This window comes from Papilio machaon, chromosome 7 (assembly GCF_912999745.1).
Source record: "Papilio machaon chromosome 7, ilPapMach1.1, whole genome shotgun sequence".
NCBI classification, from domain to species: Eukaryota; Metazoa; Arthropoda; class Insecta; order Lepidoptera; family Papilionidae; genus Papilio; species Papilio machaon.
This window is the reverse complement of record NC_059992.1, coordinates 5407118-5428901: the sequence shown is the minus strand read 5'-3', so window position 1 is coordinate 5428901 and position 21784 is coordinate 5407118. Positions and strand designations below refer to the sequence as shown.

Below are 21784 nucleotides of genomic sequence, written 5' to 3'. Positions count from 1 at the left end.
TAAACTTTATGCAAATTAAACCAGGGCAGGGGTCGATAACGCTCTGGATGTGACGCTGCGGCCTTTTAGCATACGCGAATCATATAAAAATCGTACTCAATCGATTAATGAGGATTACGCACCATTTCTATCTCTCAGTACAAGTTACAAGTTCACACCTAACCCCTTATCATGGTAGTCTTAAAAACAGATTAGATTTTATACAAAAACTTTATTTATGCAACTGCGTTTTCTTTGTGTGTCCGCATGTACATTGATATATTTATTACATACTTAGGTTTTTAAGGATAATTTTTGGATATTAATTTGCATTATTTTTATTTCTTAAATATGATCAATATGAGTATTTTTTCTGATAATTACAAAAAAATAGTGTACAATAATTATTTGGGTGTATAATTTGTGATAAATCTTATATATATTATGCGAAAAATCGTAGGTACTTTAGTATTTTTAATAATTTTGTGCTTACACTTGAAAATTAATTGTATCGTATGACAATGCAATTAAAAAAGTACCAATACAAAGTTTCTCCAGGTCTTAAGTTTAATTTAAATAACTCATAAAACTTTCACTAAACATATTTGTGTAATGATTTATAGATACGTACATATATTTATGAATACATAAATATGAAATTATGAATATATTAATGAAAGTTATATGTAAACATACACACATAATTAAATTAGGTGTATTTTTATTGTATGGAATTTTAAATGTATCTACTGGCAACACTGATTTACGTCGTCATCACGAAACTGCTACAGCAGATGAATTGTGACGTGAACACGTGAATAATGGTAATGCCGGGTCAGAGATTATAATATCGTTCGTGATAAAGGTTTATTGGTTTTGTTTATCAATGTCAATGCTTATAACAATCTTTGAATCTCAAAAATATTCGAAAGTGAACGTTAAATCGAACCTGTAAGTGTAATCGGTGCATTAAATTTGGATTTATCAAGAAGGTAAGCCTTAAATAATGGTCGTGAAATACAAAAAAATTATGCGTATTATAACAAAATAAAAAATTGTGGACCTATAATAAAATCTAATTAGGTAAAAGTAATGTAAAGAAATGAACAAATGTTAAGCGCTTATTGGAAAAAGGCCAATTATACATTTTATTGTTTCTTTATTCGCATATTCTAAAAAGCTTATCAAAAATTGAATAGTCGTTAGTCGACACAGGATGGAATTATATTGAAAAGAAATATAGATATAGAATTTGGCGACCATAATTTTTTGTAACTTGGATTGCATAATGTGCAATATAAAATTCGCATTATGAAGTTTTAGTTCACATCACCGACATTTAATTAGGTTAATTTGGTTACGAGCGTTACAGGAAAATCAATCAAAACGACGTGCTCATGAAACATCTTTCACCTTTACTAAATAAAAATATATTAAGTATTATAAAATTGAAAATTGTGACGAAGTATGTACGTGTGTAATATATTACATAAATTTCAGAATTAAGAAACCAAATCGTAAAGAATTTTTAATGCACAAATTTATATCTATCTCTTGTGTCAAACGAACGAAAGTTGCAAACAATGAAACCGTGCATGCATATTTTGCGTTAAAACTCGTCAAATTCTCGGATATTTTTAAAATACTGAAATTTTATGGTTGTATGTTAATAAGAAGATTTATGCGTTCATTTGAAATGAGATATAGGTATGGGTAATGATCGTTTCAGTCACGGCCCACCTTGTGACAATAGAAAATGAATTGAGAACCTCTAACTAGAAGAACTAGTTAGAACAACTAGAACATTTTCTGTTAACTATTGTCGCGTAAAACTACCTGTTTGAAATTATACAAAAATTAGTGTAGATATAGCGCCTAACCTTTTCACTGCCGTAGAAAAGATTATCGACAAACCATTTAAATCATGTTGTTAATGTATTTAATTTTATTTAAATTTCGGCTGTGGTTAAAAAATTTACGTTAAAATATCTACAAATATGTTGACGTAATACAACTTCCTAGACACATATTAGCATTTTAAATAAACTTGTGTAAAGGTGGAATTTCAGTATCTGTGCACCAGGATATTGAAAAGGGTGAAGTGTGTTATTCGGATTTGCTTTATCCGTAGTATAGATAAAATATTTATCTTTTAATACAAATATATAAATACATAGTAATTGTATAAACACATATATATATATATATGTGGCACAGTTGGCCTTTAGGTTCATTCAACAGTCATCTTTAAAAGCGCAAAGTCTTCCTAAAGTTTCCATACAGTACTTTAATACAATACAATACAATCCAATACAACAGTGTTTGAGTTTGTTTGCCTTTATCAATCATGTAAGTTTAAATTATTTTATAACGTGTTCTTTATCGTATTTCGAAAAGGAAAGTAACCGGTAATATAACGTTGTGCTAGTTTTTAATTAGCACTAATATGATAAAGGTCTATAAAGATTGTTCTAGTGTGTAGGTCTATAAAGAGTCCTAGGCTACACGGTAAGCCGGTGCTGGTGTGAGGGCCGGTGTAACCCTCCGCCTCTGAATATGCCGTCGTTATCAATGTCGTCATGTATGGGTGTCATATTGTAATGGAATTGTTGTGACACTAGCTGTGATAAAATAGACCCTCCGTCATATACTTATATTTTATTTGCTATTAGTTTGCATAAATTAGACTTTTATTAAGATTTTCGGTGCAAAAAAAAAACTGTAACTGCCTCCTTCAGAAACTGTTTTATAGCGGTGTATCGAGCGTGCGTCTCTTATCATCTTCAAAAATATGCACAATAAATTCAAATATAACTTCTGCGAATCTGTTTAAAAAACAACTTTATCGAACGTCATCTGTATCAAGATTTGAATATGTATAATAGTTTATTCCAAATTTATAATGTGAATTAAAAATTTACGCATATTGTACAATTTTAAACATGACTGAAAAAATGTTAATTTATCGTATACATTAATTTGAATACGAGTTATAATTCAAAAATAAATTAGTTTTGAGTTTTTCTAAAAAAAAATACATCTTGGCCGCGTCTGAAACTCCTCTAATTGTAAATTTAGGTAGCGGTTCCAAAAAAAAATATATTAATTGTTTCAAAAGGTTTTAAATTTGCACGCACGGAAGTAGGCAACGTAGACGAAATTATGAAACAAACGAATTAGAACCAGTAGTACTTATGAACATTGACGAATATTCTTTGTCATACGCTATTCACAACGAAATTTTTAATAATCAACAAAAACCGTTAAGTTCCATAACAATTAGCGATTTTCATAAAAATGATATTATAATATCTTCGTCTATTTGCAGTAATTCAAGATGGCGCCAAAATCGGCGGACGCTAACGGGGTGCTCTTCGAGTCTGACGCAGCAACACCAGACCTGGCGCTGGGCAGCGCGCCCATCATGCAAGCTGACAAACAACCGAGAAAGCTTGTCTGGAGGAATATCATCGCCTTTGCCTACCTTCACCTTGCAGCTATATATGGAGGCTATCTCTTTTTATTCCACGCTAAATGGCAAACAGATATATTTGGTGAGTATTTTCATTTTGAATGTTTCATCAGATAAAAAAAGTTCTTTTGTCGCTTCTCTGATTGGTTGAACATCAACTGTATTTATTCATCAACCAAAAAGTCTATAAGCCTACAAACCAAGACTACAAAAAGTTTTTAGTGTATAAATATGCACTGCTTTTGTATTTTTTATCTATTTAATAATTAACATATTATTTCGTGAGGAAGACATTTATCTATAGTCACCGTGTAATCTGTTTTATAACTGTATAGATTACCAAGATAAGATTATCTTTTTGTTTTAAATATAAATCAAGTAGGATGTAATGTTCCTAAACACTTAATAATACTGTGCAATCTCTTCCGCGAATGTTCTTGATACAAAAGTTTCTAATTCCTGTAAAGGTCTTCCTTGTTTAGTCATATTTTTACCATATTGTTATTCCATTATGACAGAAAGATTAATCCCCGAGTATTTTCGGTGTTAATTACTAGGTTAGAAAGGAAATGTGCAAATACATTGAAAGTAACAGGTTTCACGAAGATGAAATTCCCGTAACTAGCACGTATGTTCCCTTTCGTGAAGTCCTTAGAAAAGTACCATCAATATTGATGAAAAGTAGTAGGAAAACAAAACATAGCTTCAAAATGTATAAAGACCAATTATGATAGGATTTTAAAATTTAATTATATTGTCCTCAGCGTACATTCTGTACGTGATGTCAGGTCTGGGCATCACGGCGGGCGCGCACCGCCTCTGGGCACACAAGTCGTACAAAGCCAAGTGGCCGTTAAGACTCATCCTTGTCATCTTCAACACGCTAGCATTTCAGGTAAGGTAGTTTTTGATCATCGTCATCATTATCATCATCTCCCTGTCCTTGTCCCACTCACGGAGGGTCGGCGTCTCATGTTTTCTTCCGCCATATCGATTTATCTTCCGTTATTTCAGTCAGTTGTAGAAGTAATTTAGTTTTACATTTATACAATAATCAAATAAGAATGTGCATGAACCTGTGTCCTGTGTCCTGCATCATATTGTGACGTTTAGTTGAAAGTAGTACGTTTCTAGTTATTTTTGATAGACTGAGGTCGTTGAAGGGCAGATTCTTATTAGAAAAACATATGTACGAATAGCGTAAGATGAATGGTTCTTTATAGAGGTAATGGCATGATGTTAAAATTCTGATTTATATTTTAAAAAAATGTTTATACGAACTGTGTCATGTTTGTGTTGCATGTTGTTTTTCATAACTCTTACCTTGAACAGATTACATGTAGTTTTGCAATGAGTGTCAGACAGTTCTTGGACGATAGCCAACAAAATAAATTAAATAATTTTTTTAGCTCATTATAAATGTTTACGATATCTCAAACTTTCCACTTGAAGGGAGTAACCGTGAAATTTCACTACTGTAAGTTATATGTTTAAAACACAGTTTGTCTCTGTTTATTCAAATAAAAGGAAAGGGATGACAATGTGTTTTTATACAAGTGTTTTGACAGTGAAAACCCATATTAAATGTGTCGCGAGTGACCTATGCTTTGCAGAATTTGATTGTCATGAAGAGCGAAACGTCATTCAATTAGTCTTTTGCTGACATAAAATCTCGCTGTTTAAATGTTACTAATATTACAAATGCGAATGTATGGATGGATGAATGTTTGTTTGAAAGTATCTCCGGAACGGCTCAACGGATCTTGATGAAATTTGTCACAGATGTAGAACATTGTCTGGAAGAACACATAGGCTACTTGTAAAAATTTTTTCTTTTAATTCCGCGCGGACGGAGTCGCGGGCGACAGCTAGTTTTAATATATATAAAGATAAGAAGTAAAAGTTCAGAATAGGCAGCAGGCAAACGCTGCGTGGGCGATGCTTTGTTGACGGTAGATAAATTGCACTCATCGTTTATCAAGATAACAACACGACAGAGGACGGAGAGAACATTACATTTTATGTTATTATTGAAATTGCATTGTTTTTTTTTCTTTATACATTTTATAAACATGACACTAATGTGCTTTCTTGATCCGTATCTATCTAGATTCATGCTTAATAACTGAAGGCAAATGGGTGTTTTTTATGAATTATATTAGTTCAGTGTTATTAACCTTCTGAGAGTTCAAATTTAGTTGCACTAAAAGTATTAATTAATTAGAACAGTTAACAGCAATAAATAAGCATTGTGTTTACGAACGTGACATTTTTTATACGAGCACTAAACATTTTATTATCTGTCAATGTACCTACTTTTAAAATATTACAATAAGTTCATCGACAGCCTTGTCCTCTAATGCACCGTGTTGGCATTAATTCAAATAATAATTGCTAATAAAAATATGAACTACGAGGGGAGGTCCAAAAGTTCGCGGAATGAAAGGGTTGTCAATGAAATATAACAATAAATTTATTTTTCCTTTTCAATATAATCACCCTTAAGTCTAATACATTTATTCGATCTATGAATTAATTTTTCTAAACCATCGAAAAAATATTTTTTGTCTTTGGCCTCAAAATGGGCCGAAATTGCCTCCTTCACTTCATTATCGTCGGAAAATTTCCTTCCCCTTAGCTCTTTTTTTAAATTTGGAAATAAATAAAAATCGCTAGGAGCCAGGTCTGGACTGTAGGGTGGGTGAACAAGTGGTTCGAACCCATGTGTGTGCAGAGCAGCCATGGCAACTCGGCTCTTGTGAACCGGCGCGTTGTCTTGCAAAAGCAACACACCCTTGGCCAATTTTCCTCGACGTTTTTCTTTAATTGACTCCTTTAACTTTTCTAATATGAGTGCGTAGTATTCTCCGGTTATAGTGGTACCTTTTTCTTTATAATCAATGAGTAATATTCCCTTACAATCCCAAAAAACAGTGGCCATCAACTTTCCCGCCGATTCTGACACCTTGAATTTTTTGGGAGGTGGTGTACCCTTTTTGTGCCATTGCATGGACTCCTGTTTGGACTCAGGTTCAAAGTGATGAACCCATGTTTCATCTCCAGTAACAATCCGCTCCAAAATCTGCACGGGCTCGTCTCCACACAACTCCAAAAAGTGCTTAGACGCGTCGACGCGCTGCTGTTTTTGAAGCGGCGTGAGCATTCTCGGCACCCATCTTGCACTGACTTTTGTCATGCCCAGGTGGTCGTGCAGGATACGCAAAATAGTTGTATCTGATACTCCAACAAATGCAGATAATTGTTTCTTCTTCAAACGTGTGTCTTCGAGTACAAGTTTTTCGACTTTTTCGACGATGTCTGATGTGGTGGCGTCAGCTGGCCGCCCAGAGCGAGAGTCGTCTTCAATTGAATCTCGACCATGTTTAAAAAGACCATGCCACTTATAAACCATTGTTTTACCAGGGCACTGATCTCCATAAACGGCTTCCATTTCATTTAAAATGGTTTGAACGTTTTTTCCTTGCTTGGTAAGGAATTTTATCACAGCGCGATGTTCAATTTTCTCCATAGTTGCAGTTTGCTTCCGGATTGACTTGTTCAGCAGGCGAGTACTCGTAAACGAATGGCACTATAGGGTTGAAATGTTATATATATACTAATTATGAGTGCCCAATTAGTATGACACTAAGCGAGCTACCCTATCCCCACTCCATCCCCTCCATTCCGCGAACTTTTGGACCTCCCCTCGTAGGTTATTTATTAACTCACAGCAGACGTCATACTTGATGTAAATCTCAGCCGATTTCTAAGAAAAACTAAACCTACTAAATTCAGTAAGAAAACCTTGAATGTCGTATCGGCATCGAATTCAGGACCTGCAGTGTCTCTTTGCACTGAGATTTGGGGCATCTTTCAGACCTGATAAATACTGCACTCAACTAGTTATCTATTTAAACAAGAAATCTGTCTGACTATACCCCATACATAATACTTTTGGGAAGAAAATAATTTATCAGTGACATTCAATGTTTCTCAAGATCTCACGCTACATTCAGACACACAATAGAACGGACTACATACATAAAAACCTACTGTGCATGTTCCACTGTATTACGTGACTTGAAGAAGGCAAAATATATTAAATACGTAAAAAACCGCTTATTGTTCCGTCAGTTTCATTGACAATTTTGCATTCAGTAAATCACTGCGAAATTACTCCTCTTTAAGCAATTTTCCCGCTAATTTAGTGTTGTTTACTCTGACTCATGATATCCGTTCAGATGGATAATATTGGTATTTTTAAAGCAGCATTAACTTCCATTAGGCGACTGCTTTATGTCCAAGTGAAGTGGTTTATAACTTACCAATAAACTAACTGACACAATACTTCCTGGCAAAATATTTTTCGTTTCACAGCTTATTTGGATATTGCGAGATACGATTTTATTTGAAAACTAGCTTTTACCCGCGACTCCGTCCGCGCGGAAAAAAATGCACACAAGATAAAAAAGTTCCTATGTCCGTCTCCTAGTTCTAAGCTACCTCCCCATCAATTTTCAGCTTAATCAGTTCGACCTATCTTGAGTTATAAATAGTGTAACTAACACCACTTTCTTTTATATATATAGATAGATAAGTTCCAACTTATTCAGTACATTGTAAAACAGGCTCTAAATATAATAATTAATAAAATAATAATTTAATCAGATCAAGTAAGGTGACTTTAAAGTAATGAAATGGTTAGACTAGGATCACATTAGTAGATCCTACCCAATATAAATATTTCGTTTATGTTACAGTTGTATGTTCAGTACTTAAAATGTATCGCGGTCGCATATTGTTTCATTAACCTGGCTTCATAGAGGTTAATGTGCTTACAGACAGTAAATAATGTATGCAATAACGTCTGGCCTACATGACCTGTTTAAAGTTCAAAAAGTGTAATCGGATTTCTGATTATTCTACATAATACTCAGCCAGAGTACACTTCAATGCTGCGTGTTATTTTGATACAGGGTCTGAAATGATGATGCAACAAAAACAATTGACTCATACTTACGTGGTTTTAATGGTTTACTTTAGATCCTAGAGTAAACCTCAATTAACAATTACATTGTCTAATAAAATATATTAGTAACAAAAACGAATCACCTTATATTTTCTGCGTTTATAATTTTAATATTCATTAGCATGAAAATTTATATAACAGCGATTTTTGTTAAGATACGATTACAAGTTATTCGTTTGCGTCATAGAATTATTTATATAGTAGATACCTGTGGTTATGACCGTCCAAATGTAACTGCATATTAATAAGATTTTTTTTTTAGTTTTTACCTTTGTTGCCTACCAATTTTAGTAATTTTCTATTATTAAAAGATGGCATGACATCAGGAGGTGGTTAGACTTTTTTTTTTGACAATCAATCTAATGGCAATAGAAATAAAGTTCGTTTTCTAAAATTGTAGGATTCAGCAATAGACTGGGCGCGTGACCACCGCATGCACCACAAGTACTCGGAGACAGACGCGGACCCGCACAACGCGACGCGAGGCTTCTTCTTCTCGCACATCGGCTGGCTGCTCGTGCGCAAGCATCCCGAGCTCAAGCGCAAGGGCCAGGGTCTCGACCTCAGCGACCTCTACGCAGACCCCATACTCAGGTTCCAGAAGAAGTCAGTATCCGTTATTGATTTTCTTAATATTTTAATTTTCATAAAATAATTTAGACTAATAATAACATTTACTTTAAGTTCAAACTATAGGTATAGTTCAGAATAAAACTCATTTGAAAACACATTATAATATTAGCCAGATTTTCTCTATGACATTTAAAAAGACAATTAATGAAGTTGATTAGGTCAACTTGGAATCATAAGCTCGACCTTCATCTTAACATAAATAACTGAAGATATTGCTAATGATAAGAAATTATGTTGCAGATATTATCTTATCCTGATGCCCATAGCGTGTTTCGTCTTGCCTACCGTGATCCCCGTGTACTACTGGGGTGAGAGTTGGGTCACTTCCTTCTTTGTAGCGGCTCTCTTCCGCTACGCTTTCATATTAAACGTTACTTGGCTCGTCAACTCGGCTGCACATAAATGGGGCGATAAACCATACGACAAACACATCCAGCCCTCAGAAAATATATCCGTCTCCATCTTTGCTCTCGGTGAAGGCTTCCACAACTACCACCACACCTTCCCCTGGGACTACAAGACGGCTGAACTCGGCAACAACCGTCTCAACTTCACCACTAACTTTATCAACTTATTCGCCAAGATCGGATGGGCTTACGATCTCAAGACCGTATCGGATGAGATCGTACGTAACCGTGTGAAGAGGACAGGTGATGGATCCCATCACCTCTGGGGTTGGGGTGATAAAGATCACGCTAAGGAAGAAATCGATGCAGCCATCAGAATTAATCCTAAAGACGATTAAATCTTATTTCTATTTTGCTTATTATTACGTATAACATTGAAAATTGTTTTGTCTCAAGGATCTGGACATTTGATGTCGTAAAGTTAGAAGAAAAAAATACTTTGAAATTATAAAAAAGCAAAATAATTTTTAATGTTTTATTTAACACCCAAAGATTTAAATATAAATAAAATGGTTCGATGAATTATTTACACAGATGCTCTACTCTAAGATTATTCTTTACATTGTTCATTAACAGTTAGTTTTCGAAAAGAAATTTTTTTTTTTTTTTCATTTTTGTCCTCTATTTCCTAGCTTCGATTCCTAATTTAAAGTAAAATAGTTATGCAAAAAAATCTGGATTTTTCTTCGATCACATGTTTTGAAATGTCGAGCATCTTTGATTTATTATTATTAATATTTAAATCTTTGACATATTTAATATAAAAGCACTGCGAAGGCACACGCTGTTTCTAACTCACACACAAAGACATTTTACATAGTCCTTTTACTAATTTACTCTATTAAATAACTGTTAGATGTTAAATTTTCTATATTACATAGTTCTAAATGATTCTGAAATAAGAGAAAAATACTAAAATGCAGAACTTTAATATATTAAAATATGCATTTTTAAATATATTATTTCAGTCATATTAATGATTAATATATGTGCCTGAAGACAGTATTAGTTTATTTAATTCTATGTTTTTTTAAGTTAAATCTGATTTAAATAATTTTTCATATATTATCTTGTTAACTACAGAAAAATTGAATTTAAAGCTTTTCAAGTCAACTGTTAAAATACTTCAGCACAAAATTCGTATTTAGAATAAATCTTCCATAAAACGTCTTACCAAATAGCCCTTCCCATAGATATCAAAAAATGTTTACAAATGTATCTTTTTTTATATTGCATAGTTTTAATTATTTTTTCATAAAACCAATTAAAACCTTCTGTGCTATATCAGCTGGCAAATTAACTTACATGCAAAAAAAATCGTAGTGTCATTTATCGTGTTAATTTTGTGTTATTGCTTTTTATGCATTATCATTGTTATTTCACAAGCCAGTGTTATCTACTGATAATTTTTTTTTGTCTATAATTTTATCTAAAAAATTAGTCACTGAAGGAATTAAAATAATACAAAATATTTAGAGGCATTAAATTTTTAATGTTTATAACAATAAGAGTAGTGTTTCACATTTGAGGTAACAAAAAAAGCTATATATTCTATAAAATATATAATATCTTTTCAGGACGTAATAGTGATGTGGTCGTCCATTAATCGCGTGATGTTTTAGCAACTTTTTAAATATCTCTGATACGTGGTTATATTACAGATTAGTATACCACTATATCTAGTTAGAAGTCGTAATTCAACCACTTTCTTCACGTGATGGACGATCACTGATATAGTGCACTATTTATTAAATATTAAGTTTTTTTTATAGCTTGGTAGAGTTTGACATGAAATAAACATCTACGTATAGTGTTTGTGTATTATGTTACACATGTAGCATCATTAATGAAACGTTGTGATATATTTAAGAGGGTAATTAGAAAGTAGAGACGCTTTTTTTTTTAAGTTTAGATAATTTTCAAAATTTTATTCATAACCAGCGTAATATAAATGTGCTTAACAACATTTAATGTAGATGTACTTTTGCTTGTGTCAGCTATAAATTCACATTATACTGAGACTGATGAAATATTTGTGTTTTATTTAAATAATTTCCCATTACATCTTACTAATATTATAAATGCAAATGTTTGGATGGATGGATGTATGATTGTAAGTACGGAACGGCTCAACGGTTAATTTAGCACAGACGAATACAGTCTGGAAAGAATATATAGGCTACTTGTTAAGTTTTTTTTAAACACTGCGCGGACTAAGTCGTGGGTAACAGCTAGCTATGGCCGGCTATGTAATCTTGTAACAAAATGTGCCTTGAGTATTTTTAAACTAAATTTTAATCTTGGCAAAAACGCACAATGTCTAAAGCTTAGTGAAAATTGTTGCTTTCGTTAATACCGCTACGCTAGACATACAAGTTTCAGTTTTTCAGTTCAAGTTTGTGCAAGACACATTAGCAAATTTAAAATTACAATACGGTGCTATAGAACAATCGGCACTTAATTCCCGCAATCACACAAGTTTTAAGTTCTTTACAACGAATCCTTTGCAAATATTCCTGCGCAGCCACTTCTAAATTAAATATAATTTCAGCAAGTGAGGCAAATGCCTTCAAAGTCTTATTAAGCGTTAAACTGCAAACTTAGTCTTAGCATTCCTGCACGTTTGAGCCTGACGCGACAAGATGACAGCTTCCTTTGCCTTCTTCCGCGACAGGCTGCAGTCGCTTTGTCAGCGCACTTCGTATCAAATGCTCTCATCATAGAAGAAGTCATGTTCATCGTACTTATCCGGGAGACAGACGAAGAATTCTATGAAGTTCATGATAGGTCCTCGAGAGAATGGATTCTGGTAGCGTCCTCTCTTGTCCCTCAAGTATGGGTATCTTTTGTAATTAAACATTTCGTTAGTAGTCAGGTTCATGCACGCGTGGAGGATCTGCGGACAAAAACATAAGTCAACACTAATCGTAGATTTCTGAGACTAAAATCCCCGTTTAAAACATATTATCTTTGTTTTGTCAAAGTTAATGAGTTGGATGACGATATGTTTTATACAAATATTTTGATTTCAGAATCCAACGATGAGTAACTTAGCTAAATGTATTAGTTAAATAATTTAAAACAATACTCACAGAAGTGCAAGTGAGGATCCAGCCGAGCGCGCAAAACGTTATAGCTTCTAAAAGTCCCAACATGTACAATAAACCAAAACCCTCTAAGAACAGACAATAACATGCGAAGTATATAGATAATGTGCAGTTGATTGCAACGCTCATGACGAATAAAAAGAACCACATTCGGTTCCGAACGCCGATGCAGTTGTAGATGAAAGGACAGTGATGGTCGAAGTACGCAACGCAACGTTTGCAAATCCGACAATGTTTGGCTCTGGAACGAAAGGAACATTATATGAATTAAACAGATAAACACATAATACGTTGTCGGTTAAATTCATGAAGTACATAAGGTAGTAAATATAGTAAGGCCAGAAGACAGGAAGAAAGATAAGGTGCTGTTTTTAAGAGCGCAAGAGTTAGGTCATTCTCTGCCATAAGAAGTATTCATGCATTAACCTAAATAAAATAGGTAAAGGTTTAATTTTGTAAAATAATATTTACTAGTACTATACCTCAAAGGTCTTAGGCACCGACAAGTGTGACACAAACGTGACAGGATAACGTTTCGTTTCTTCCACTTATCGTAGTAAGGTATCTGTCGAATAGCGCGGTAATATGTCTCCGAGTTCTGCGGGATGTAGCCGGGGTCGCGCCGGTTGGCGACCACCCAGCTCAGCCACATTATTACGTTCCAGTATAAGAAGAAGTAATGCGATAGACGTAATGTATTCCATGTTAGTGGTATGCACTGAAAAATGACAACGATAACATTATTATAGGCTAGATTTTTTTTAATTATGAAAAAGAAAAAGGTTTTAAGAACGCACAATAAAGGATTTCTAGCTAGGGAATATTTTCCTAATTTAACAGTAAGTATATTTTACATAATCATTTACAATAGTACCCGTTTTCTAGTTTTGAAGTGAGTAGTATATTTGAATTTTCATAAAAGACGCAATAACTATTATTTTACATAGTTAAATAACAAAATAGCTTCGTTATTACCCTTATTATGTACATCGGATAGCCCCACAGCAGGACGGATACCAAGAAGAACAATAACGGTCCTTTGGAGTCTCCCGCGCCGCCAAATAGTAGCGCCCAGAGCTCAGAGAGTGGTGGCATCCAGTGCGATTTCCTTTTCATCTCCTTCTGCAGCAGTTTGACAACCTCGGCGTGTCGGTGGCTCTGCGCCAGCATTAATGGCGTTTTGCCATTCTTGTCGCGAGGTTCTAATTCCGCTTTGACCTGAAATTAAAAAAAAGTATGTCACAATTGATTTATTTCATTCATCTTAGGGTTTTCGTTGAAAGATGCAAACGACCACTGCTACGATTACGAAAAGAACAAAGGATTAAAATCGATTCGCCCTCATAACTATTTATGAACCGCCTATTAAAACTTATGTTGTACAAAATTATGCAAGATTATCTATCATAAATCTTATCAACAAATACGATAAATATGAAGATATTGTGTATGTTCAATATAAATTACCTTTTCACATAGCAATCTAACACATGTGAGGTTCCCGGAGAGACAGGCGAGATGTAAAGGCGTTGATCCGAAATTATCCGTGCAGTGTAAAGGCACACCGGAGTATATCAGTAGGCGCACGAGATCAGCGTGCCCTTTGTAGGCGGCCCAATGCAATGCGGTGTCGCCGTTGATGTCAGAGAGACGAGTCGCCGCGCCCATGCCCAGTAAATACGCCGCGGTTGCTGTCTTACCGTACATACATGCCGTCATTAGAGGGGTTAGACCTGAAATTATGAAATGTATTAGAATTATTAGTTGAGCTTAGACGTGTAGAAATAGTTGTGAAGTAAATTAGAACGTTCGTGTAATTTGTATGTAACGCCTGAGGTAATACGATTAGCAAATGTACAAATTGCCGGAAAATACATCCAACTGAAAATCAACCCGAAACGAATCCTTTGATTAAAATATCATAAACAATGTATAAATATTTAAATGCTACGACTATCTTTAATATTCTAATTAAATTTTAACGAAGTTATAAACGAAAATAGATTTGACCTTTAAAATCAGCTGCATTGACTGCGACCCCAGATTGCAGCAGCACTTGGACAACAGACGCGTGACCCTTTCGGCACGCCCAGTGTATTGGTCTTGGTCCCTGAAACAATCATATATAAGGTTACATATAGAATTTCACTTAAGAGGTAAAAGGAAAAATATAACTGTATAAAGAGGTGTAACGTGTACCTGTGTGCCCAAACACGAGAGGTCGACCGGCGCGCCACTCTCGACGAGGTAGCGCATGACGGCGACGCTGCCGTCGAGAGCAGCCCAGTGTGCGGGCGTGTAGCCGTGCTGGTCACGTGCGCTCAGCACCTCCACACCCAACTTCTCCACCACCTTCTCTATCTCACACACTTCTCTGTCAACATATACAAATTTACTGTAAAACATGCCTCTAGGCACTAAGCTCTGAAAAAACAACACGCAAATTTACAGTTTTAATATGGAATCAGATTCAAAATCCTGTTTGAGCTAGGTAGCACCGCTGCTGATTGAAGAAGTTTCTTTAAGTCCTTCCGATTCCTAAAATTGTGTGCTGTGCAGCATCTCATCCGAAATTGGCCGCCATTAAATTTGCATGACACAGCACGACAATATAGTAAGTACCATTTACTTTAGAGTTCTGTGTTCAACTATACCCGGATCGGACAGCCTCGAAGATGAGTTGATGTAGATCCGAGAGATGTGTGAAGTTGGTGGTGATGCGAGGGGGCGCGGCGGGAGTGTCCGGCGAGAGCGGGGAGCAGGCGGGCAGCGCCTCCTCGGCCGCCATGTTGCAGGGGGGCGGCTGCGGGAGCGCCCACACGCCCCGCGCCGCCCCCGGCCTCGGGTACACCTTATGAAAAAAAACAAACACTATAAATTTGCACCTATTTTGCAGTACACATTACCAAAGGGACAGCTTTTCTATTTTTGGCTACTATTAACGTACACTTAACTCAGGTAAATTCAAAGTTTCATTTAAGTTTAACCAGAGCACATATTATACATATTTACAGAAATACGTAACCCCATTTTGAGGTAACTTAACCATTGAGGCTAGGTAAATCTAAAAAGGCACAGAACGTTATTATTTACTACCTAATCACTGAACTATGTTGCTTCATTAAAAATCCACAGTTTTTTTTTAATTGAAATACCCAACATTCCTTTAGTTTTAAGGAATATGCAATTTCAGACGGCTTTACTTTCCTTAAAAATTATTTGCATGAGGATAATAACATGGAATAATGATAAAATATTCAGTAACGGTCTGTGGTAGTAATCAACAAGCAGCCTTATGAAAGATAAAATATTTTTATATTGCAAAAGATAATTAACATATAAATTGTTTCAAGTTCATAAATTTTACACAAAAAAAACACTGTACCAGGAACGAATTAATTTCTTGGTAAGGGCATATAAAGTTACATATCTTGATACAACTATATATTTCTATAGCAAAAAATATTGAAAGACTATGTATCAACGCCGCACTGCGGTTAAACAACCGCATGACGTGTCTATATCAGTTTACATTCGACCGATTTTTGTTTTACTGCACGTAAATATGTTTATTTTAAACAAATCTGTACTTACCATTTAAATTCACTTTCAAAATAAAATTTTAGTAATTTTTTTTACATTAACTCAATGATACAAAAGTATACAATGAAAAAATAAAATATCAGATAATTTAATTCTTCACACCACTGTATTGTATCCTAGAAAACTACACTCTAACATTTACTCGTAGTGTGGGCGTAGTGACGGTTTGAAATTAAGACTAATTCCATAATTGTCGACACAACGGCACCGCTAAGTCGAAATGTACACATCTCGAGAAACTTTAACTTATTCAAACCATCATTTTACGTTCATTCGTTAAAAAAAACTATGTAGTTGAAATAAAAAATTATAACCAAATAATTTAATAACAGAATCTAAAGACTCAAATATTAGGTATACCGATGTAATCAGTGATGCAAGTATTTTACTTTTAAACAGTCTGAAAGAGATTTATAATTACCTAGTACCATTATAGATTGGTTTTATGTAAGCTTTTCTCTATAGATATTTTATTTTTGCTCAAAACCACTAGATGTCGCTTTAACATATCTTCCACGACATGCAACCACTTGCCGTGCAAATTGATCTGAACTACAAAATGTTCATGCTGGTTTTTATCGTTGGATTGACATTCAGTGCTACTATGATTTTAAGGTTATTAAAGTGAACTAGCAGAGAATATGAATAGATTGTGTGAAAGATGATAAGCGTAAGAAAGGAGTGATATTAGATATAACGCTTAATATATGTTGTATGGTAGAGTAGTACATATCGTGCTGACCCTACGTAGATAGAAGGGCAGGAAAATTATGTTTAACTCACAGAGCTGTCGTAGGCACTGAACTTGTTAAATTTAACAATCATGAGAACAATACCTTGCTATTCACGGCGAGGCCGACGCCGACCGCCGCCGAACCTGTATTCTCTCCGTCCGCCACGGCCACTGCACCTTGACACCAACAATCAAAACTCCTCTAGACCTACAGCATTCACAGAATACACAAATCTTATAGCAGCAAATAACGTCCACTTGCAGCAACAAACAAATGCTACTGTCTCTCTATTGATTCTTAATTCTGTGGGCATGCGCCGTGCTGGTACCTTGAAGCGCCATATTCAAATGCTTGGAAACTAAAAGTAACAATCAAATCAATAACAGATTAGAATATTTAGCTTTTTTATTTGATATTTGATCATATTGAAAGTAGATTACTAGTATATTTAGGTATATTCGTGAAATGTAATTACAAAGATCATTTTCATGATAACATAAATGGTATAAAATATGTTCGCTGTCGTGTATGAAATTGCACGACGTGTTAACAATGACTCACTTTCTAAGAGTATAGTAAGTGCGGTAATTTATATACCTACGTACATTGCAACGGTTAAATAACCAATTCCATCTTGTAGCCTAATGTTTAGACGACCGAACTCGAACATCGTGTCCCAAATTCGATTAAATCGTGTTATAAATAATAGATTATTTAAGCCTCTATAAAAGTTACGCTTCATAGTTGGCGGTGTTAAAATTCACTATCCATCTAATAACGTTGAAACTATGATTGCGTGTTGTATATGTATTGCATTATACATCGGAAGTAAATCAATTTCAATACCTCCGTATTGAAGTGAAAACGTTAAACGCACATTTAGTACACTCTTATACCAAATAGATTTTAATGACAAATTAAATGTATTATTTGGAATTCAATTTACATCCAATACCAGTACTGGACCGGCGTGGTTGACTATGGCCTAGTCAACCATATATTAGGCAAGCTCCTAAGCTCTCGTTGGGGACATAAATATGAGGTGAAGACCATCCATTATGCTGTTTTTTATAACCCATTCAATAGTGTGTTTACTCGATTTGTTAATAAATACGTTAAAGCTTCCATACAAATTGTAAAAATGTTTCTAATATTAAATGAAAAAAAATTGATCCTACTAATTTTCTGTCTGCATCTTTGAAATATCAATCACAATTTAATACATTATTTGGACTGCAGATAAAACGGGTCAAGGTGTCAGGAATACGAATGATTTAGATAATTATTCATTAAAGTATTGCACGCTTATTAAATACTATTGTACTTAACCACGGAATGATGCTTTGATTTATTACGCTAGTGATACTCTAACCCAGTTATTGCTATCTCGTGACGTAATTACATCATCATAGGTATTTGAAATAAGGTTGCCGCTTACGAGAACAGACAGTAAGCAACCTATATCGAAATATTTCAAAATCGAGAAATTAAATATATTTTCATGATATATTTGTAACTGTAGAGGTAAATGAACTCGCCAGGGTTTTATATCTTTTAACAATTTCTAGTGGCAAAAATAAACTTTGAAGTTTTGTAACTGATGGTGATAGCAGTTGTGATTTTTTAAGAAGCTTGATTTCGAAGCAAATTTAAAACAACATCAGTTTTGAAACTCAGATATTTCATATTATATATATGTGTATTATTTTGTCACGTGTTTACAAAAAAATAATTATCTAATTGGATTCGAAATTGGTTGGTTCAAATTATGAAAAAAATCAATTTAAAATTTATAAAAATCATTTTTAATGATTATAAATTGATAAATGTTAGTGACAATATACCACAAAATTATTGCTTCATAAAACAAAATTATTAATAAATATTTATACAAATTTTGGACAACATCAAAAACCGAGACTTAATTTTACAAATGTATAGTGCATCAAATCCAATATAAAGTTTATTACTTATTGAATTTAAAATATACACATATATAGCTGTGTAAGAAAAACAAAAAATTTAATTTCTAATTATAAAAAATATACAAAGTAAATTATATAAATTTTGAAATACATGCCTATTTATAAGATATAGGTAGAATTAATATTGCAATTAATAAAATTTTCTATTAAAAATTTACTAGGGTGCAAGTCAATGTAAAATAAAACAGAAGCTATTTATAATTAAATGAAGGCAGTGTGAAATAATACAAACATGTGCTCTCATTCAAATAATGCACTAATGTATGATGTCAGACTTTCATCAACACATACATTGTGAGCCAGTTGAATACAACAAGCTGCAACTCACTTATCACCACCAAGTAGAAAATATCCCATAAAAGTTGTAGACAATACAAAGACACATTAAAATTGTGAAAATGAACTTTAATTCAGCAAATTTTATACTAAATGTATAAATATGATATAATCTAGATTTCGTTTTCACTACCTAAATAGACATCATGTTATAAAAAGTGTACCACTAAACCTAATAGCTGATTTAACATCTCATTGTGGCTTAAATTAATTAGATCTTGTAGAAGCACATTCTTTAGAAAGGTTGATTATACTTAAATAATAAAAAAAAAATCAAAGCACATAGCTCACAACTGATGTTGAAGTCCAAATAACATACATCATTACAAATCTTAAAATCCTAGTAAACTTGAAACATTTAACGAGCAAACTGAATAAATTATTATTCATAATAAGAAACAAACTTAACAATGTTGATAGCTCAAAGTAATATAATATTTTTTAACAAGAGTCAACAGACTTCACAAACAGTAAGTGCACTCCGGCTCCCATTACAAGCTCCAAACTATTTCATTTTGTATCAAATGATGCCAATCAATGGTAAAGAAATCCAATCATTTTGTCTATTTATTACTGTATTGATATTGTAAATTGTATAAGGCCCCAAATTGCGACATTATCTCTTTTGCGTCTTGAAACTAATAGAAAGAGGTTGGCCATGGAGGACATAGCCGTTCAGGCTCTGTATGGCCATCGCCGCCTGATCGTAATTTCTCATAGTTACAAAGCCAAAGCCTTTGCTTTTATTAGTTTGATGATCCTTAATTATCTTAACAGATACAATAGCACCATATGGACCGAATAATTGCCATAAAGTCAATTCTTCTACTTCAGGAGCAATATTATAAATATAAATAGACCAAGTATTCGGGGAGCTGTGGTCTCCTAAGGCGCTCATGTGATTAATCCAATGATAAGGCTTCACCAATGGGTTTTTAGAAAAATTATTATTATTGTTTTTATGTTTGTTTGGATTACTCTTATTAGCATACTTAACAGTTAATGGATGCATAAATCCAGGCGGCGTAGTGCCGTGGATACTCTGGATGGCTCTCTCAGCCTCATATTGATGTTCATACAATACAAAAGCTATGCCGGCGGCAATACGAGAATTGACTATTTTACCAAATTGTGCGAAAAGTCCATGTAAATCCTGCAAGGTCAGTTCATTAGGTAAATTACATACATAGAGGTTCCAGTCTGCTTCCGGTTTCGATGGTGGTTTTAACTCTGGATTGAGCAGCGCGTGTGATACCTTCAGAGTCTTGTTCTGCATCAACAGACCATTGAAAGCCTTTCGAGCTTTGACTGCATCTTCAGGACAAGTATACTCGACGAAACCGTACCCTCTGTTCGCTATCAATTTACAACTTTCTAATTTACCCATGGTTGAAAAAAGTGAGAACATCATATCCTGCGTCATAACTTCAGGAATGTAATTGACGATGAGCTTCGTTGGTGATTCGTCAGGGCCATATTCGTTATTTCCATGACAATTACCGTCTTGACACGATTCCGACATTTTTTAATTGTTGTCGCCGAATGACATTTGGCATAAGCATTGCCACTTTCTGTGTTACGTTCCGAAACATCAAAAATTTTCTTTAACAACAACTGAGAAAAAAAAAAGATAATTTGCCAAATTAAGATTCAAAATAATATGAAAACTCACTACTGAATTTCAGATGAAGCTTTTCAGCATTTATAAATTCACATTATTTTTATTTCTGTTGTGTTTCGGACGATACAACCACTTGGTGCCACAAACTATTTGGCCCGGTGGGCAAAGTTAAAAGAAGTAATCTAATCATGTGTGCTGTATTAAATTCCAACAAAACATTATTTTCTGGTAGTATTATTTGTGATTAAAGCGCTATTATTAGTAGGCCAGATAAGCTCGTGGAACTACACCCGAGTCCATCAAGAAAGATTTCTACAACAAAAACTTGAAGTGTTTTGCTCTAGTGTCATCGTTAAGAGTTGTTTGTCCTCCTAATATAAAGGATAGGATTTTTCTATAGTTCCAGTGAAATTAAACTGTCATCTTGACAGCATTATAAACAATAAGGGAACGGCAGCCAGGCCGTATAAGGTTACCTACCCTTTTTATATTTTCAAAATACAAAAAAAAATCAAGTGTGACGATTTAACATGTAGTTTTAATTTCTAATACCATGAACATGGGTATCATAAAGCTAATATAATTGTTTCTTATTTACCACCTTTTACTGTAAAAAGAGGACCAAAATTATTCAAATCAGTTCACATTTACGTCATAAACATAGTTTAGGAAAATTACACACTCATGTAATGCTGTCATAAAATTTATTGCCTTAAACATTTAGTACATAAATACATGATTTTTTTTGTAATCGTAATACGAGTACATTTTATTACACAGCGTAGATTTGCAACACATTTTGTCAACTCACATATAAATATTTACTCTACATACTTGAAAGCTTTTTAAATACGAAAACAAGAAGCAGAAAAACAATT

General features: G+C 34.0%; 3 protein-coding genes across 4 annotated transcripts; 1 reads left to right on the top strand and 2 right to left on the bottom strand.

Annotated features, from left to right (window-relative positions):
• Positions 1-753: 753 nt before the first annotated feature.
• LOC106714959 (acyl-CoA Delta-9 desaturase) lies at positions 754-10027 on the top strand. 2 transcript variants are annotated; one of them, XM_014508102.2, is made up of 5 exons: positions 754-971; positions 3308-3533; positions 4216-4346; positions 8881-9086; positions 9354-10026. In XM_014508102.2, exons 2-5 carry the CDS (start codon positions 3317-3319, stop codon positions 9856-9858), a joined length of 1059 nt encoding a protein of 352 aa, XP_014363588.1. In that variant the 5' UTR covers positions 754-971; positions 3308-3316; the 3' UTR covers positions 9859-10026. The 2 variants fall into 2 exon arrangements, with proteins under 2 accessions (XP_014363588.1, XP_014363589.1); XM_014508103.2 differs by lacking the exon at positions 754-971 and adding an exon at positions 2198-2328 and having other exon boundaries at positions 9354-10027.
• A 1933-nt stretch (positions 10028-11960) lies between these two features.
• LOC106714811 (probable protein S-acyltransferase 23) lies at positions 11961-17567 on the bottom strand. Its single transcript, XM_014507925.2, has 9 exons — positions 17067-17567; positions 15282-15478; positions 14827-15001; positions 14638-14737; positions 14095-14360; positions 13603-13845; positions 13110-13345; positions 12613-12868; positions 11961-12416 (listed from the first exon to the last, which is right to left on the bottom strand). Exons 2-9 carry the CDS (start codon positions 15413-15415, stop codon positions 12225-12227), a joined length of 1602 nt encoding a protein of 533 aa, XP_014363411.1. The 5' UTR covers positions 15416-15478; positions 17067-17567; the 3' UTR covers positions 11961-12224.
• Positions 17568-19060: 1493 nt separating this feature from the next.
• Positions 19061-20829, bottom strand: LOC106714832 (ELAV-like protein 2). Its single transcript, XM_045678606.1, has one exon. It carries the CDS (start codon positions 20805-20807, stop codon positions 19902-19904), a length of 906 nt encoding a protein of 301 aa, XP_045534562.1. The 5' UTR covers positions 20808-20829; the 3' UTR covers positions 19061-19901.
• Positions 20830-21784: the final 955 nt, after the last annotated feature.

Bases quoted from the DNA above. Each gene is read 5' to 3' on its own strand.
- LOC106714811 (XM_014507925.2), bottom strand. From the start codon at position 15,415: ATGGCGGCCGAGGAGGCGCTGCCCGCCTGCTCCCCGCTCTCGCCGGAC. The intron at 15,002-15,281 runs GTATAGTTGAAC...ATATGTTGACAG, and splicing joins TTCGAGGCTGTCCGATCCGG to AGAAGTGTGTGAGATAGAGA. The intron at 14,738-14,826 runs GTACACGTTACA...TGATTGTTTCAG, and splicing joins TCTCGTGTTTGGGCACACAG to GGACCAAGACCAATACACTG.
- LOC106714959 (XM_014508103.2), top strand. From the start codon at position 3,317: ATGGCGCCAAAATCGGCGGACGCTAACGGGGTGCTCTTCGAGTCTGAC. The intron at 4,347-8,880 runs GTAAGGTAGTTT...CTAAAATTGTAG, and splicing joins TCAACACGCTAGCATTTCAG to GATTCAGCAATAGACTGGGC. The intron at 9,087-9,353 runs GTCAGTATCCGT...ATTATGTTGCAG, and splicing joins ATACTCAGGTTCCAGAAGAA to ATATTATCTTATCCTGATGC.
- LOC106714832 (XM_045678606.1), bottom strand. From the start codon at position 20,807: ATGTCGGAATCGTGTCAAGACGGTAATTGTCATGGAAATAACGAATAT.